The 19,673-nt window shown below is 42.8% G+C and overlaps 2 protein-coding genes across 17 annotated transcripts in view; one reads left to right on the top strand and one right to left on the bottom strand.

Annotated features, from left to right (window-relative positions):
• The window catches only part of EYA2 (EYA transcriptional coactivator and phosphatase 2), a 91,688-nt gene extending 76,831 nt beyond the window's left edge, over window positions 1-14,857 (top strand). For 5 of the 6 annotated variants that reach the window (XM_068207615.1, XM_068207613.1, XM_068207616.1 and 2 more), the window contains 6 exons: window positions 3,732-3,790; window positions 4,601-4,761; window positions 5,783-5,897; window positions 6,495-6,616; window positions 7,412-7,512; window positions 11,128-14,857. In XM_068207615.1, coding sequence (XP_068063716.1) covers window positions 3,732-3,790; window positions 4,601-4,761; window positions 5,783-5,897; window positions 6,495-6,616; window positions 7,412-7,512; window positions 11,128-11,208 — 639 coding nt within the window. In that variant the 3' untranslated portion in view covers window positions 11,209-14,857. The remainder of the gene's footprint in view (window positions 1-3,731; window positions 3,791-4,600; window positions 4,762-5,782; window positions 5,898-6,494; window positions 6,617-7,411; window positions 7,513-11,127) is intronic. The other variant, XM_068207611.1, reaches the window with a different exon arrangement.
• Window positions 13,972-19,673, bottom strand: part of ZMYND8 (zinc finger MYND-type containing 8) — a 48,927-nt gene continuing 43,225 nt past the window's right edge. For 2 of the 11 annotated variants that reach the window (XM_068207605.1, XM_068207606.1), the window contains exons 21-22: window positions 18,434-18,523; window positions 13,972-15,378 (exon numbers count right to left, since the gene is read on the bottom strand). In XM_068207605.1, the coding sequence (XP_068063706.1) occupies window positions 15,277-15,378; window positions 18,434-18,523 (192 nt within the window). In that variant the 3' untranslated portion in view covers window positions 13,972-15,276. Of the gene's footprint in view, window positions 19,652-19,673 lie in introns of all 11 variants that reach the window. The other 9 variants (XR_011004735.1, XR_011004734.1, XR_011004737.1 and 6 more) reach the window with 9 other exon arrangements.

A 19,673-nucleotide genomic window follows, 5' to 3' on the forward strand; every position in this document is an offset into this window, starting at 1 on the left:
GTATTTAAGGATCATACATCACTGAGTACTGGGCTTTAAAAAATGCAGTGAATGACATCCTTAAAAACAAAAAAAGAATTTGTAAAACCCAGCCCAGGAATAGATTCGGTTGTAGACCCACAAGCATTCCCATATACCTTAGCACCATCTTGTGGTGCAGTGCTGGCCTGTGCCAGACAAAATGAGCTGAAAGTGCACAGGGCAGAAACCATGTCTGACCCTCTCTTGTGCTGGGGCAGAGTGGGAGGCGCTGTAGCTGAGAGAGCAGGGGGAGAGTTTCCCTTCACAAGCACAGAAAATGTTTCTCTGGCACAAATCCAAGTTCAGCCATTCTGGGGGGGCCCAGCATGGACTAAGCAGAGCATGGCTGGCCTCCGTCCTGACAGTGGAGTAAGGAGAAAGTCTGGAGAAAATGTCACCCATCCTTTCCAGAGAGGCAGGTTGGACAAGGAAATCAATTCCCTTGCTTTAGCACAGGGGAATGGTTTGTTCTGCTGGCTGCAGTTTGCAGTGCTGTGCAGAGGAGAAGGTGCTGCCAGGGTGCAAAGCCCTTCTGAAGCATTCCCAGGAAGGGCCTGATGAGGACAAAACATTTGTCCATAGATAGAGCGAGGTTTGCACAGCCCTTGGTAGAATTTGTGTGATCCTCCTTAGTCTGGTGAGGAAGTAGCAAAAAACTGGCTTCAAAATCTGAGGGAGGAGCCTGAACTGGAATGCAATCGTTTTGGTGTCAAAAAAACAAACAAACAAACAAAAAAACCAACTTAGGATCTACCCAGAGGGGATTCAGGTAATTGTTTCCTGGATGCATTGGCTGAATGCATTTTGGCTGAGCAGTTCCGTTGAGATGGATCTGCTCAGATCCATGTGCTGCAGCGCAGTAGACAGGCCAGGCTCCAGCTGATTCACCCCAAACCTCGGGGTGGTTGTGTGGGAGGAGGCTGATCACTGGTCCCCAGGGCAGGGGGGTGACTGCAGAAGTCTTAGACTCCTGCTGAAAACTTTCAGTCTTTTTGCAGAAAGGGATTGTCTGTCAACAACCTAAGTGCCAGGGCAGATGAAATCCCTACGGTCTGCAAGTGTGAGCCATGCAAGGTGTTGTGCACAAAGGGCTCTGATCATGCTGCAGAATATATCGGCAAATATTCACCTGACAGGAGATACTCTCCCTCTCTGCTCCCCTTTTTAGGGGAATGGGGGAGAAAAGAGCTCACCCAGGGTTAAAAATCACAGTGTAGTTAAAATACAAATTCTGGGCTTTCCAGGGTTGTGCTTTTTTTCCCAGATGCCTTTTGTTCACAGTACAGTGCTGGCTAAAGAACAGCACCTTCCACCCCCAGCCCCGCTGGAGATATTATTGCCTGGCTCTCTGGAAAACAGGTATTAAGGGCAGGAGGACTGACAAGGGGATGAGGAACTAACAAACAAGGGGATTAGTGTGTTTACAAGTTGCTGCCTTTGGGAGCCATCCCTGGAGGTTTTGTGTTCTGGGAACTGTTAACCCCCACCTAATGAGGGATGCAAGCTCACCTGATCAGTGAATCCATGAGATGTTTGAAACTCTCTAGCACAGTCCTGATCCACAAATAGACTATGTGTGCCTTTGTAAGTTGTTTTTATACCTGCACGAGACATACTTTGGGAGCATTCAGAGGGAATGGGGGGGATAACAGAAGGAGCTCTCAGGAGCCCTGTGTTTCACAAGGAGGCAGCAGAGGCTTTCTCCAAGCCAGCAGTGCCATTTAAAACAGCTCAGGCTCCTCTAAATGTGGCTGGTCCCACCTGGAGGCAGGTTGTGCAGCGCCCAGAGGTGCCCCAGGAGTAAAGCCAGCTCAGTGCCCAGAGCTGCACGGGCTGACTGAGGTCTCACACACTTGCCTGAGGTCCAGGCTGTGTGTGCCACACACCCTGAGGTCCCAGCTTAAAAACCAGCAGCTGTGAAACCTGGGCCGTGTCCCCATCCCAGCCCCCCTGCCATTCCAGCTACCTCTTCCCTTTCGGCAGCCGAGGTATCCTCGGTGTGTTTGATTCCCCTCTGGCTGAGATCTGAAGGAAATGCTGCAGGAGGGAAGGCTCAGTCCTGCAGGCAGTGGTGGAAGGTGCAGGCTGTGGCTGCAGGCAGCTCCCGTGACACGAGAGGCGCAGCCGGCGCTATGAGGTAGCGTCTCAGCCAGTGTCAGGGTGTTTTATTAACTCAGAAATGTGATAGCTACTGTTGTCACACTTCAGTGTACAGAACAATCCATTCACAAATGAGAAAAACAGATCCCTGCACAAATGCCTTTCCCCTGACTTAATGCAGTCGTACAGCTGGAGTGGGGTGGGCTGTGGCAGCGTGACCCAGCGTGGTTCACAACAGCTACCGGGAGAGGGTCCTAAAAAATGCTGGGCTTGGAGGAGAGAGGTGCCAGCAGAGATCTGCTTTTCAGCTGCTTGGCTGCATTATATGCAGCAATATATACTCCAGTGATGGGTTGATAAGAGGGCTGATGAGATGAGAACAAGATGCAGTCGTGTGTCATTTTGAGAAAATTATCTAAAATGCTGCAGAAAATCTCATTAATATGGACAAGAACTATCTGTCACGTTTTGCCGTTGACAAAGAGTTTGGTTACTTGTTTGGGTATTTCTTTTTTCATTCTTTGAAAGGGACTAGTTTAAAGTAACTCATCAAACTCATCACTGTGTAAGGAAGGTGAAACAGATTCTGTGGTTTGCAGAACACTGAGGTGGTGAAGAGTTACTGCACCTTGGTTAGCTGCAGTTGTTCTGACTCCACAGTCCTGTGGTACCAGGTGTCACGGCTTTTAAACTATGTTGAAACATCAACGAAAATGAAAGACAGTGTTCATCAGCTTGCAGGCTTTCAGTTCTGCTCTCACCTGCAAGGCTCATGGAGAAAGGAGAGTTAAGGTGCAGGGGGAAACTTCCCAATTTTTCTCTTTCTAATCTTAATGCTGAGACTGGGAAAGAAACCAAAGGAATAACATTTCTCACATTTTTGAGGCAGGGCCTCCACCATTCGAACAATGAAGGGTTTTGGAAGATAAGATCTCGAGCACATACTTCATGCAGGCTGAGCTCCAAGTGTATATTCTGGTTAAATTTCCTGTGCACAGATTTCCTCATTATTGACACACATTATCCCTCAGCTCAGTCTGGGGCTGGGGCAGTGAAAGAGTGTTTGTTGTCTTCAGTGCTTCAGCCCAGCTTCCCTGCACATCAAAGGAAGCTCAGCCCCCTCGGAACAAACTGGGAAAACACCGGCAGGACAGGCATCTCTGGAAATCTCCTTGGGACAGATCTTCTCCCCTGTAATTATGTGGGCATACACCTCCTGTCCAGAGCAGTGTTCTCACAGGGGGAAAGGCTGCCAAGTCTCTGCCTTATCATGCATACAGAGTAGAAAAAACACAGCTTTCCTGACTAAACCACAAGCATCTCCATCTCTGTCTGTCTGTCTGCATAAGGAGTTCCACTCACTGTGTTAGTCACGAGCTGGTGTGCCCTTAGATAACAGCAGATCTCACACACTCTCTCTGTTCATATTTTGTGCAAGTGCTATGTGATACTTGTTGCTAACAATCAACTGGCTACACTACAATATTAGCAAATTGTAAGGTTTTATCTCCTTGATATTACACTTAAAGTAATTTTGCATTTTATTATTTCAACTTTTTTTTCCACAACATTTACTCACTATTGTATTTTTTTTTTCATCTGCCTCCTAGGACTGTGACCAGATCCACATAGATGATGTATCATCAGATGATAATGGTCAGGATCTAAGGTATGGGGTCTCCCGAGCTGGGAGCTGCAGGACAGGCAGTCCCCAGCCATTTGGAAATAGCAGGGGGCTGGTCAGTGATTCTCAGACCTGCACTGTCTCCCCTCCTGGCTCCATGCTGTCTGCATTTATTGAGCACATACAAGTACAGAGTCCCCTTTCTCACATTTTTGTGCCTGTGCCTTCTGTCAGGCCCTGGCTCTGCTGAGCTTTGAACCATTCTGGGAAATACATCTAAATTAGGTTGAGTTCCAGTCAGACCACACCAGTTTCTTATATGATTTAACCAGATAATTGTCACAGCTGTCACCAAAATGCTTCAAAACCAGACTGAAAGGTTTCCCACTGTCCAATCTGTAGTGGATGGGCTTAGTAATGAGGAGCTGGACTTTGCCCTGCCAGATCCTTGTTGAAACCTGTACCCAAGCTGCACCAAACATTTCCATTACCCGTGTAAGCTGGGTGATCGTGTTCATAGAAACTACTTCTGTACAATTCCATCTGCTTTTCCCAAAGTGTTGCCTGCAGAGCCATGGTAAAAGGAAAAGAATGAAATGTGCAGAACTCATATAGAGCTTTGCAATTTGTGGTTTTATGGGTGATTATTGTGAGAAATTGATGCAGGAACAGAACATTTTTTAGATCTGTGCTGGTAATTGTGCTGAAGATGAACTTCAGTTCTGTACAGCTTGTCCTGTGTGTGTCTCTGCTGCCACTTGTCTCCACATTTCTTTTCAACCCTTTCCCCTCCCTGCTGGCACCGTGCAGGCTGTAATTACACTGACCTCTCCCCTTCCCTCCTCCCTCTCCCAGCACGTACAACTTCTCTGCAGATGGCTTCCACAGTTCCACTGCCAGTGCAAACCTGTGCCTGGGCTCGGGGGTTCACGGGGGAGTGGACTGGATGAGGAAATTGGCGTTCCGCTACCGCCGGGTCAAAGAGATGTACAACACCTACAAAAACAATGTGGGGGGTAAGTGCCACTGGCCAGGCCACCAGCAGGCCTTTCATCTTCCCAGAAACTGCAGAGCCTCTTGGGACATCTCTGGAGGAGGTGTAGGGAGCCTCATGATACGAGTGCTTCACAGTGAGCTGGGCAAGTGCCTCCGCAGTCACCCTGAAATGTGGTTCTGTGCAGGGTTTGTGGGAGACACACCAAAATACCTGGTTTGGTGATTTGAGAAAGACTCAGGTCCGAGAGCGGCGATTTGTTTTGTGATTCATTTGGCAGGAAAGCAACCTTCTCCAATTCTCCCGAATGTTTAGCAGGCAAGCAAACAGTTCAAAACTAAATATGCCCTTTTTTTCCTACACAGCATGTCTGATTGTTGTCTGAAGGCTTTCTTGTATTATAGCTGCTTGTTTTCAACTCCCCTGAAACAATAGTACCAGAAATCAGGATTCCCTGGGTTCCTTCATCTCACCTACTTCCAGACAGTTCTTCCAAGAGACTCTCAGCTTCCTTTCCAGTACATCAGTGCAGGTTTTCCTCTGACTAAGAAAAAGAAAGAAGCAAAACTCAAAGCATCACTACAACTACTTTATTGGTTGGAGGACAAGTCTTACCCTGCATGCACTGGAAATGGGGCATGGCTTTTCAGGAGAAACAAAACCATCCTGCCCTCAGGTGTGTCTCTGCCCAGGTCACTGCCCACTTTACACAGCTCTTCCATCTTCTTGCTCACTTCCCATGCAAGCTTTTTGCTTACTCCAAGAAAGGTGGTCCAAGGAGGTCCTGCCATGTGCGCTCCACTGAACCATTCCACCAGAGGGGGAGGAAGCTGAGCTGCAGCAGCAGAGGATTGTGCTGCAACTGAGCCTCAAGGCAGAGCCTCGGAGTGACATGGCAGTGACAAAGGGAGGCAGTGGCACCAGGGCCAAGAGAGGGGCAGTGGGAGAGTTCAGAGCACAGGCAGGTGCCCTTTGGCATTGTGCACACAAAGCCACGCAATTCCCTTTCTGTGCTTCTGCAAAGACACTTTCCCTTCTTGCAGGTTTAATAGGAGCTCCTAAGAGGGAAACCTGGCTGCAGCTGAGAGCAGAGCTGGAAGCACTGACTGATCTCTGGCTCACACATGCTCTGAAGGCACTGAATTTGATACATTCCCGGTAAGAACAGCTCCAAGAACTGCCTGTGGGTTGATCCAGGAGCTCCTTTGCTTCCCTTGTTTCCCCCTCTAAACAAATCGAGACACATTTACAGGACTTGGCTGGCCAAAGCTGTGGGAGGCCAGTCTGCACATGTTTGCCAGGCTGAATTATCCAGGGCTGGGGTGAGCTTGGGATGGTGAACTGAGCAAAAACAAAACAGTCCTTTTCCTTGCCTTTCCTTGGCTCCCTCAGCCATGGCACCATTTTCACATGAGCAGATTTGCAAAAGAGAAGGAGGGAAGAGCCCTTCTGTCCCTGAACGTGTTCACTCACAGAACCCAGCATGGACATTACTACATTGTGTTTAAATTCCCACCAAAGAGATCCTGGCAAGCTTGCAGTAAGGCTGCATCACTGCTGCTAGTTTGGTTGATGTTTTTTTCATTCTACTGAGCTGATCAAAAGACATTTCTGGTACTCACATTATCTCCCTCTGGCTGCAAAATCCCCCATTGGCTCGGGAACTTCCAGTGGCAGGAAAGGTTTGCTTCCTACCGTCTTTCATTCCAGGGTGAAAGAGAGAAACCCAGATTTCTAATAACTTCTGTTTCCTAGGCCCAACTGTGTGAATGTGTTGGTCACCACAACTCAGCTTATACCAGCTCTGGCTAAAGTGCTTCTCTATGGGCTGGGCACTGTCTTCCCCATTGAAAACATTTACAGTGCAACAAAAACAGGTAAGAACAAACTGACTGAGGCCTCACCTAACGCAGGCTGGAGTTTTGTCCCTAAATCATGCAATGAGTGAGCTTTATTTTTAGCTCCCTACTAACAGATGTCTAATTCACATCCTGACTCCCACACTTAACCTAGTACAGAGTGCAGGGGGAAAAAAGTCTAAAAAACACTTCTCAAGTGTCTCCAAGGGGAAGTGAGCCAGATATATAGAAATATACCCACTCTATGGAGCACCGACTGCTCGTGGGGTGTCCAGCTGCACCCAGCTGGAAGGAAGGTCTGTTTGGACCTGTTACAGAAACACTCTTGGGAGCCTCTTACTCTTGCAGAGGGGTCAAGTGTGCTGAATGAGCTTTGTGAAGCTTTGTGAGTAATAAGTACTGATAGAGCTGGCTTGGGGCTTCTTTGTGTTCTGTTCTTTCTAGCGTGTTTGAACCTCTGAGGATTGCATTTTCATGTTTTTACTGCAACCAGAATGAACAGAAGAGGGCTCTGGAAACTGAATGCCATGAGTGTCACATTAGTCTGCCTGCTGGTGGCCTAAGCAGGGCATCACAGTCACAAAGCTCACAGAAAACTGGCAGCACTTGCAAGTCCTTGGCTGACAAACAAGTGCTAGCAACTGTCATGAGATGGAGAGGATCTGCCTCAGAAGAAGGTCCAGTTTGAAAACAAAGCAAAAAATGTTGCAGCCAGTTCAGTTAGGGGATAACTCCAGGTCCTGTGCCTGAATATTAGCTCTGCCTGTGGTGTGTGTCCAGATTAAAAAATGTATCTTCTCTTGTGTTGCTCAGGGAAAGAGAGCTGTTTTGAAAGAATAATGCAGAGGTTTGGAAGGAAAGCCGTGTACATTGTAATAGGAGATGGTGTTGAAGAGGAACAGGGAGCAAAAAAGGTACAGTTTGTGGATGCCATGCTGGATTCTCCAGAGTTTTGATTGCAATGACCCTTTCTTTATTTAAGAATTTAATGAAGCTCCCTCCATTTGAAGCAGCTTACAATTGGTCTCATTTCTTAATGTGCAAAATACTCAACAATCACCTTGTCAGAAATTCCATACTCTAAATCCCCCACGCTCTGGCAGCTAGTACAATATTTCAGGTAGTTGCTGTGTCACATGTTCCAGGAATCATTCTTGCTTAATAAAGATGGCTGTAAAGACATGAAAAGGGAAATTCCAGTGTGTGACCTCAGATGAACAGGCAGAGTGAATTTCTGATCTACACATGCTGCTTTTATAAATTCTGACTTGTTGGAATTAGTTTTGAATTACTTACTAGAATATGACTGTATCCATACATGTGTTTGTATCTATGACTCATTGAGATCAGGAGTGTAACTTCATTAGAGCAAATTCCAAAGGGCTTGTACAGAGTTGCTGCCTTCATCAATGACTTCTGGATCAATGTGATTCATTTCACAAGCAAAATGAAATTAGAAAATTGTACTGAATACAAAGAACAGAAACCACAAAAGCAGTGTGATCAGGAATAATGAGAATTGGAACAGCCAAAGTTTTCATTTCCTAAACTTTTGAACAGAAACATGCCTGGAACTTCCATTTATTTGGCTGTACAGGGCCAGGAATACAATTTGTTAATGGCAAACAATATTTGCAAGATGTCTTTGTGTATCCTGGGTCTTGTGCTCCTGAGGTGACTGGACAAATGTGATAGAGCTGCCTGCTCCAGGAGCATTGCACATGAGTTGAGATGCAGGAACTGGCTGAATGAGCTCCATCTTCAGCAAACTTTAATTTTTTAACAGATACACAAATGACTGGTGTAGCTCAGGTAATGTTGAAAATACTAAATCACAGGACCTCAGCTATGCAGCTGAACCTTGTGCTGGAGGACCTGGTATCTCATTCTGACTGAAGATCCTGCAAAGACTTTCCAAGTGAATTTGAGCTCTTTGGTTGCACAAGCCCAGTAACAAAGGGATCCCAGAAAATAAGGTGGGGGACACATGTTCTATCCCCATAGCTGTATCTCAGGTTATCTTCAAAGCAGCAGAAACCCAGTTTTTTTATAGTGTATTTTTCCTGGCCAGTGGAAGCAAAAATATCTGCACCCACCTTGGAAAACTACCTAAAACTGCAGATCCGTTTTGTAGCTCAGGAAGGGTTAAGGAGCTGTCAGGAAGAGCCCAGAATGCATGACTGGTTCTGAAGTGACAATGGCCTGCTGCTTGTGGCAGCTCAGTGCCACACTTCAAAGGCAGTGGGTCAGTGAACAGACCTGCATCAAAGGCTGCAGGGGCTCCCAGCCTGCCTGGGGAGGTGGGGAGGTTCAGCAATCTCCTCTGCTGGGATTTCAAGGGCCTCCTGTCTCCTGGCCTAAGCAGCTCAGCCATTAGTAGAGCACATTCTTTGCTCTGCTGTTGCCTCCTTTGATTGATGACAATCGTTAATCAAACCTTCTACACACCTGAGCTTTATACAGAAAAAACAAAAAAGGGAGGGGACAGGCAGAGAGCCTTTTGCTGTTCTGCTGACAGCACTGATAACATCTCCAGTTTCATGGGTCATTTTTCTTCACCTGTCTGATGAGTGATAAATCTGGAACTGCTGAACAACAGGAGTGGCTGGGAGGCCAAGTTTTCTTCTGGTTTAAGAAAGAAAAGCAGATAATTTAATGGAAGGGGTTTAATAGAAACTGGGGGATGGGGAAGGAAATAACTTTTCCCCTTAAAGTGAAATTTCAGAGCAGTGGATTTCAGTCTCTTCAGCTGTCTTGGCTTGCTGTCTCTACACACTGATAAACAGCTCAAAGAAAACATTTGTTTACTGGTAGGCAACAAGCAACATACCAGAGAGAAGCTTCAGTTGTATTTAGAGGCTATAGGAGTGTAAATAGACTCTCTCTGTGTAACATAAACATCTGGAACCACTGGAGGTTTTTGTAGGTACAGTTGGAAAAGGAACAATTCCCTTCATCAGGATCTATTTGGGAGAAGTGTATGTTCTCTGAAGCTCTGTTGAAGCTGTTTATGCAGGAGCAGTGTGGTTACAGGAGAATTCCTGCAGTGATCAAAGACTCTTAGCAGTGTTATGCCCATGCTGGAAGGGACTAAGTGCTATGAGTTTCTGTACATTTACTGTACATTTCTGTACATTTCTGTACATTTACTGCTACATACATGCCACTGACTGTGCAGAGACTGACATTTTGGGAGAAGGCAAAGAAAATCAGAGTCCCAAATGTTACAAAATCACAGTGCAGAAAGGAGCTGTGTCTTTGATTTAACTGCTTTAACAGTTTCGGAGAAGAAACAAATCCAGTGCAAACCCCAAGCCCAGCAGAACACACCAAAAAAAGTTTTATTTAACATCTAAGAACATGTTCTAACTATTTTGAGGTTCTCTTTGTGCAAGCAGCCACAGGGATCACAGCTTTATGCTAGGGCACTCTGGTGACAGGTAACATTCCAGGTCCCAAATGAAATTGAACTGCACTTTTTTCACAGCAGTTAAAAAGTTGACACCTTGTCCTCTTTCAGATGCAAGTCTTGTTTTCCTATAGAATATTCATAATTTTTAGGAGAATGAACAGGATAATATAAATATAGAGCAGGTCACAGGTAGCTGATCTTCCAGATTTTGTCCAGATGCTCAGATTTCAAGTGGAACAGGCCAGTGTTAAAATTTGGACATGTGTGCACAGAGCTTCAGATTTATCACAGCAAATGCAAATTCAAAAACAGGAATGCAGAGGAATAATATAAGATAATTTCCTATAAATGGGAGTCAGGACCTAAGTTTTTTGGGGACAGGCTGTTTTATAACCCTATTGCACCTTCCCCAGAGGCAGCAGTGTTATGTTAAATGAATAATTGATCTGAGCAACGATACCAGTTCCTACATTTACACAAAATGCAGTATGACCTACTGTTCCAGTTAATTGGGAAAGTGAATTTTTAGAAAGCATTTTGATTATGTGGCATTTTATCCCTTTATATGTTTATAAATATATAAAAATATAAATAAACATATTAAACAGAAATAAATATATAATTAAACAGATATATAAATGTATTGTTTATATATTTTATATAAATATATATTTTATAAATATATATTTTATAAAATTTAATAACTTCCTTTTCCAATAGATAAGATTTATTTGTTTGATAACAGCTTCCACTATTGATGTTTACTTAAAACTGCTTCTGGTAATACTGCAATTCTAGAAACATTCCTATTTGTGGGGGGAAAAAAATGGGAGCAAAGTTTAGTATCCAGGCCACATCCTCCATCACCTGTGAAGCAGGATACTCCTGAATTGTGGAGGATGTGTCTTCCCGTCTCACAGGTGACAGATCAAGAGACATTTCCCACTTTGTCCCTTCCTCCCTCCCTAAGATGAGCCTCCTTGCCTCTGGCACTGTGACAACCTGGTGGCCAAGTACAAAACTCTGTTCCTGAGGGTACAAGCTAAGAAAGTTGTTTTGATCTCAGTATTATACAAAAACAGAAAAAAAAAATTGCACTCTTTTGGTTTCACTCTAGCACAACATGCCCTTCTGGAGAATCTCTTGTCACGCTGACCTGGAAGCTCTTCGGCACGCCTTGGAACTTGAATATTTGTAGCAGACCCCAACATCTTAGCACTGGGAGGGCTTCACTCAGACTCTTACATCGGTTCCAGCTATTCCTCAATGTTTTCTTAGTAAAAAAAAAATCCCACAGCAACTGCAGTTTTTCCTTTTTTTGAAGGAGAACCCTTTCAGTGGAAGACTTTAAGAACTTGCAGCCAAAGAATATTGTCTCAAGTCCTCCTTCCTTTGGACAGAGGAAAGTCCTCCTGACCAGTCGCTGGGATGCTGCAGTTGCTGGCTAAGGTGGAGGCACAGAGCTCTAATGGCCTTTTTGCCATCAACAAGGCAAATGCTACAAGTCTGGGTCTCCCTGTCAGCGTTCTTGGTTTTCACAGGGGAAGAGGACACAGCAAGGAGTCTCTGCACAATCCATCACATCACACAGGACCTTCTGAAAATAGGAGTGAAACTGTTGATTTTTTTTGGTTGTTTTGTTTCTTCTTTTTTTTTTTTTGTGTATTTTTTTAATTTATGAACTAATCTCATTACTCTGGTATTAAGCTCTGTACCTGTGTTTTTCATTTGGCTTTTGGGGGGTGGGGGAGGGTGGGGAAAGTCTTACTGTTCTAAATTAATAGTCCATTTCTCCAGAACAAACTCTGGGGAGAATCATATTGTGTACATGAGTAGTAAGGACACGTGGTACTGCTGGTAAGAACCGTGGCTGTGGTTTTGAACCTTACCAAGAGGGTACATGGACTGTGCATGTGTCTACACGGTGCCTTATGCTGCCGTCTTGGGGCTGAGGATGGGGGAAAGTACCATGTGCTGAGTGAAAGGCATTCAATAAAAACATGTTTACATTTTGGGGGACTGGACTACCTGCCTTCTCTGCCACCACTCTTGGACCTAAAGGTAGGAGGTGGAATGTGTGCTCCCCATCTCAAGGCTGGCCTGGTAATCTTGCTGTCAAAATATTCAAATTCTCTGGGCATGGGTGGATCTCTTTGTTTGAAAATGGCTGATTGTTCCTTGCTGTGGCACCAGGTAAGGTCAGAAGGATCAAAGCCTCCCTGGAAGGAGGGGTTAGAGATGCAGCAAATGCTACAGCCCTCACCTCTCAAAGGATTACACAAGTGCTACACAAACCTGAGGGATACTCCTAACTTCTAAAAACATTTAGAGAAAACAGTGCTAGAGCTGAGAGGGGATTTTTCTGCCAAGCTAAAGCAGAAAATCTGATCTTAAATCAATCCAAAGCAGCAGCCCCACAGCAGCTGTGACACATCAGCATGACCAAAGCCTTTCAGTACACACTGTGGGGGCATTTGCAAAGAGCTGCTCTCTGGACTTAGCACAACTGCATGCAAAATGTCACTTTTCAAGCACAGGGCTTGCTGAGCGGAATTTTTTTCCTCAAGGTTTCCCTGCTGTAAGAATGGTTTCCTTTACTTGTGATGTAACTTCTCATTTGTGACAAAGTCAATGGAGAATTGATTAATGCTTACAAGGTAAGTGCTCTGGTAAATAAACTTCTGAAAGAGGAATAAATGCCAGGGATTGCACATTCCCAGAGAAGCACAACTTCAGCTTTTAATACCCCATCCATCAGCTAATTGATCTTCTTTGAAATTCCAAATTTTATACCTGACTTAATCGAGTCAATTGTCTGAGCACTGATTCTGGGTTTTTTCTTAAAGATTCTTGGAAGATTTTGCTTTCAGAATCCATTTAGAGGTTTGAAAGCTCTTGGTTTTGTTGCTGACATTCTTAGCAGAGCTTTGGGTGGGACACACCAAGGGTCAGGAACACATCTGTCACACAGGTGCCACCACTTCCTTCCAGTCACCGTGGCACATTCATCTCTCAGTGCAGCAAGAGTATCAGGATTTACTGGCAATTGATCATGGATAGAAGAGGAGATCTACAGCAGTTTTGTACTTAGGAACATCCAGAAGGCCTGGGAACATGCACAGACATATGTACAGGTCTCACTCAGTTCCTTCACCTGTGGTTTTATGTATTTCTACATTTTCTACATATTTTACTAGCATTTGGTCACCTGTTACTTTAGAGGAGGAAAGAAAACATCTCTTCTGTAGAAAAAAAACAATGTTCAATAATTTTAAAAAAGCTCTCCACAGGCCAGAACAGGTGTCAGAAAGCAGTGGGGTTTCCTACAACAACTTGTACATCACTTCCTTTTTCCTCTAACACAAGGCTCGCTTCAGCATCCAAGTTCCATGGGAAAGGCCAAGCCTCATTTCAGGCTTTCAAGCTTTGTGCTTTTCTGTAAACAGCAGCACTAGGAACATGAACTGTGGTTGCTTTACAAATGCCCAGAACAAGGTAACTGCAGGAGCAGGAACTTCAGACAATATTCCAAGATTTTACAATGTTTCCTAAACTGCCTGTTTCTTTTAACTTGTAATTAAGACACACACAGAGAAGTCTTGCCCAGTCTTGCACTCTTGAGGGGCTGCAGTGGCACTCAGAGGTGCCATTTCTACCCACAAATACACCTAACACCAATCCCAGCCAATGAATAAATGGTACACAACATCCAACTGGACAGGCTTGTATCTAAAGGTCCCAAACACCTGAGACAGAAGATGCCAACCTAAGTGAAATTACCTGTGATCTGGAGATTCTGCAGAAATGAAAATTCCTCCAGATTGAACCAAAACTGGAAATCCAGCAACACAGAACATTTTTCTAAAACAGTTTAATAAAAAAATTGTGATGTTTCTTGAAAAATTGGAGAAACCCAAAGCATATCGTGTGTGTCACCTGTCTTAGTCACAAAGAAACACAATTGTCAAAAAAGATATTTAAGTTTAATACAAATTTTATACAAAGAAAATGTGAAAAAATACTTCCATATGCTAAAAGCAATTATGCTTCACAAATAAGGCCAGCTAGGCTAGTTTTGACACAACTGCAATTAATGAATATTCTGTTCTCACTTTTTTTTTCTTCTAATACTTTTTTCCCTCTAATCTGGGTACTAGCTGGAGACTGTACAAACCGCATTCTTATATAAACAATGGGAGAAATCAACATGACTAAAATGTACAACAATGTACTGGAATGATATCATACAATTAATTTTCTCATATACATACATCACCTTTGCTTTGTTCAATGCTTTCGTTTTACACAACATACAAAATGGGACTACAGCCTCAGTGTAACAGACAGCATCTCCAGGGGGTACTTCCTCTCATACTGCACTGCTTCATGCTTACAGAAAAACAGAAATTCCATCATATAGATAATACATGCTCTGGCCCAGCATCAAAAGTCCTTGGCCCATGTTTCCCAATCCATGTTTTTCTCCACACCTAGTTCTTTTTCAAAGTCCTTCGGGAGGATTTTTAAAAAATAAGAAAACTGTGAAGCATAGCAACAAACTTTACTTTCCTCAATCTTTGATATCAGTAATCAGAAATCCTGCTACAACCAGCTGCTATTACACTTTGCAAATTTTCTGATCTTAGACTGACTGGAATTTAAAAATAATTTTAACCTGTAAACAACATTAATATTTGTTGTGAACCTGGTCATTGTGAAAAACAGCATGAATTTTTATGGATTTCAGGTCCATAATTTGCCTGATAGACTTAGGTGAAAAGAGATATCCTTCATCACTTGGTTGTTCAGAAAAATTCCACAAGAGTTTCAAAGTGCAGAAATTTTTTTCACTCCAAATGCAAAAAGTTGTTCAGATTTTCTGTATTAGATTATTTGACGCAGTTTCCCAAGACCAGTTCTCAGCATTAGGTTGTGGTAAGGCTCTTTTAAACCTTCCTTTTCCAACTTCAAACACTCTTTATAAGTTAAAGTCAATACAAATATAAAAAGGAGATGGTACTCTAATGACATCCACAAATTGTACATTATTTACAAAAGAAGCATAGATTTAATATGGATCTTACCTGTCCTTAGCTTTTCTAAGCCAGCACTAATGCTTTACATTAATGTAGTGTAATTAATGCTTTGTACACATACACAAAGCTAAAGTCTGAACCTCTGAGGTTAATCCAAAGAACTGTGTTTATCTGTCACATTTCTATTAGATTTATTTATTCCAACATTTGTCTGAACTTCTTGTTAGCAGTTAGACTCTTCGTACTTGGACTGGCATTGTGGTCTGAACATACTGAACTCCAGTTCTCATTGCCACTGTCCCAGCAGAAGGACTTACCACTACAGGAATGGTCTGTGGATTAAAACCAAGAGAAACAGATTGTTATGTTAAAGGTCACATAAACATGACCACAGAAATAGAGATTTGTTTTCCAGGGGAAATCCAGAACAAGTTCCAATTTTGTGCAAGAACTAATACCTTTATTACCACAGTATTACCTCATTCCAGGGGAGGAGTAGTGCATTACTTCCCTATAGCCAAGAGTTTCTGTGTTCTCATCACTGCTCTAGAATTACAGGGACAGGAGGTGCTATAGGGGCTGCACACACTGCCTGTGCTTGGAGGCTGAGGGTTTCAGAGTTACATCCAGTTATGTATTTTCTGCAAACTAATATGTGGGAAGAGGAAAAAGGGCTAAAAAAATCCTTTGTCATTTGAAAAAGTTCTAACAAATCAAACTGGAGTACAAAAATACCCTTGTTTATAAGTATATTCTTGTTACACGTTACTTAAATCTTTTTCCCCAAAAGGAACTTTCCCCCATGCATTCAGTCTACACAGAAGAGAACAAAGAACATCCATTTGAACAAAAAAAGTACTTAAGTTAACTTCTGCACAAATCAATAGCAAAAACATCAGCATTACTGGGAACTGTCTTACACACCCTGTAAAAATATTAATATAGAATAAACTTTACACTTCCATCATACTGATCATGATTTATACATCTCGACAAATGGGGTTTCAGGACATCTCTACAGATGGTAATTGATTCTACAGATGCAGAGACAAAGGCACAAGAATGTTAAACAATCTGGTCAAGGTCACATCACTCTGGAAATCTGTAAGAGGATTTATTGAACCTAAAGTCTGTATCTTAACCTTCCTCCAAAAATGTGAGAAAGTCTAGAAATGTCTCTACCGTACAAACTGCAAAGTGTGTTCCGACACAATTCCAGTGATGCACAACTGGTGATCAGACAAACGCATCCATTTCAGTTCACAACATCTTGTGGAAGAAACAGGGAGTGAGATTTTGAGGAACCTGAAAGGGATGCACAGATCTTCCCCCAATGGTAGTGTGACATTCCAGAGAGGACATGGAAGAACAAATACAAGTTCACTGAAGCCCAATGTTTCCCCACACTGATTCAAGAAACCACATGAGTGTCTTAATGATATTCCACAAAGACTCTGAGTATCCCTGCTGAGATGGATTACAGCTCCTTTGTGACTGAGTCTGTGCCTTCCAGAAGCCTACTCATTCCATTCCCTGGAATGCAAAGAAGATGGGTTCATATTTTTACATTATTTTAACTGCACGAAGAATAAAAAACAAACATGGGACCAATTTGCTAAATAAATTCTAAATTACTGCCATTTTGTAATGATATCGGATGTGTTTACAAGGTTCAGTGGAGATGGTACCCAGAAGATACAATGGAAGTTGTTCCTAGTTGGACACAAAGTGCAAACTGAATTCTAATTAAGTCATTATGTAAGTTACTGTCAGTACTAGAGGTGGGGAAATTAAGGTTGCCACAGTTGCCTTTCAAATACACACACTTACACACATGGAAATAATTAAGTTTCAGTTCTTAGCGCGATCGGAATATGGAATGTGCGAGACTCCTTAAATGTGTTAAGATCATTCCCTGAGAGGTAAATTTTCCACCTCTGCCAGTTTTACACATATGTACATTTTGCATACATATTAAACATGCACTAAGGTTTAAAATTATTTAAATTGCACGTGCAGTCATTAGAATACAGAGGTGTCTGTAGCTGTGCAAGACTAATGCAAATGTGTACAAAGTTCTAAACATGCACAAATAAAGTTGGAAACCTTTCACACCTTCCAATTCTGCTTTACATAACTCAATACACTTTGTGTTACAGAAAACAGATGAGGGTAACTGCCATTTTTCTGAATATTACACAAAACCACCGTAGGATCTTACAACCTCACAGCTATTCACAAAAGAAGCCTGATGTCTTAGAAGTCTACTATTGGATTTTAAAACACATACAAAACCTTATTCTTAATGGTAGTTCAGTCCAAGCAACTCAGGGCCAATGCTGCCAAGGTGCACAGTGGTCTCAGCTGAGACCAAGTGGAGCTGAAATGCTGTGAGGAATGTGGGAAGTCTCCATCCCCACCAAGAGCTGTGTTTGTGTGGAATCTGATGGCTGTGAAGCACTGTTTCTGCATGAGCATGTATCCACCAACACGTGTGTCCTGCAGCTGGGGGTGTGCACGGGGAAAGAGAGACAGAGGAACTTCTACAGCACATCAGGCCTCACAGTCGCAGTGTGGGAAAGGCACACTGTTAAATCAGATAGCTTATAACAGTGTCTTTTAAGTCAGAAGTGAAGTTACCCACACATGGGCTTCCCTGCTGAACCCAGCACAGAGGCAGAGCACGTGCCGTGACCAGGGCAGCATCAGCTCAGTAGCTGGCTCTGACATGAGCACTGCAGAGCACAACCAGCTGAAATAACGGGCTAATACGGTGTAAAAAATACAAAAATCCAACTCACTTTTGTCCCATCTACCGTGACTGACACTAGGGAATTCGGATGTCCTTGGTTAAGCCTTTGATGGAAAATACCCAGGTCTGATTCCAATGCGATTTCTCATTTCATAATGCTAATGTGCAAGACTGCATGGGAGAGACTCTGCTGACAAATGCATATTCTTTTTCACAGGTACTGAGATGTCACAGGAATATCAAACATAGCTCAGAAATAATTAAATCTCTAAATCTCTTTAGGATACCATAGACAAAACGATATTTAAAAGATATTTAAAATGAATTCTATATATTTACATTGATGTTGTGGTCAAGTATATACATGAAACAGACCAATAATGTGAAATGGCCTCTGCCTGTCCTCAGTGCCTTTGCCAGACTTAAAGATTTCTGAATCCTTGCAATCACAAATGGAATGAAAGGGTGGAATGTTGCACAGCAAAATAAAGCATTTTGCACTGCAAGTTGAGACTATACCAGTGAATTCATCTCTTGATACAACAGCAGACGGAGACAACCCCCCAGAGATACTGAACAATTTTAATGCCAGGAACAGCATTGCTGCAGACTTTAAATTATAATGCTGTACTTACAATTGTGGGTTGAGTAGTTGGAATATAGGTGGTGGTCTGCGGTACCTGGACCAGTTTTATAGGCTGGTTGCTTGTCACACCTGTTGCTATCTGCAGAGACAGCACAGGCAACCTCAGTAGAAGTCTCAGCTTGTACATAAATTCCACCTAGTTGTTACATTATTATTATTATTATTATTATGATACACAATTTATGTTGGATGTTTTCTTTGTGTTAAAAATTTGCATCTTAATGAATTCACAGGTTACTTCTTTGTTAATAAAACAAAATTCAAATTATGAACATGATCAATGTATACAGCATGATGTTTCAGGTAGAACATCTATATAAAAGCAATTCCATATCTGTATAACTGGAATATTCCCTGGCAAGTTTTAGGTCTCACATTCCCTACTTCCCCAGTAATACAAAGCTTGTGCTGCCATAACAATGCATACAAACATTAAGTAAGTGAGCCAGAGTTTAACCAACTTCATCAAAACATTTAAGTGAAACAGCACTTTTCCTTTTCCCCCCTTCAAATATGTTCCCCAAGTTACTCCCTCAGATGACATTTCAAGCCCAGAGATCTAACACCAGACAGTAGCAAAAGTGTCAAGAAATGAACACAGCTCTCTAAATTACTATGCTTCCCAATTCTACAGGACTATCTCGAGGAGACATCATGCTGGAATCACAATACTACAAAATTAGTTTGCTTTTAATATTTTAAAATACAACAAGGCTCCTACTGATGTGGAGGATCATGTGTAAGGGTTTTAAGGATCAGCCCCACCCTCCCCCCCCCACTAAAATTTTTCATTTAATAAATCTTGCAAGGGCAGAAAAAAAATGATGCCAAAATTGCTAATAATCAAGCCCTACCTATAAAGCAGAATCTTCTCTATAAACATTTTCTATATATGCAATGTTAAGTCCCTTTTTTTAGAGCATTTGCTCATCCTTGCCTACTGAAAACTATCAGAGTAGATGCTATGGAGGATTTCAAAACTGCTCCGTTAACCGTAGATCCAGGTGAAGTGTTGTATCAGTGTGATGGAACATTGTGGTACCCTAATGGCAGTCTGTGGTGAGAAAGTAAGTTGGTTTGAATGCAGGTCTTGAGCTTGGCCTCTGAACCCCCAGGCAAGAAGGGCTTGGAAGTGCTGCAGTCAGTATTGCTTATCAGAAGGCAACTTGTATCGAAAGATCCAGACCAGAAGCTACACTGATGGGTCCTGGAGAGAGAGAGAGAGAAAC

This window comes from Anomalospiza imberbis, chromosome 17 (assembly GCF_031753505.1).
Source record: "Anomalospiza imberbis isolate Cuckoo-Finch-1a 21T00152 chromosome 17, ASM3175350v1, whole genome shotgun sequence".
Taxonomy (NCBI): Eukaryota; Metazoa; Chordata; class Aves; order Passeriformes; family Viduidae; genus Anomalospiza; species Anomalospiza imberbis.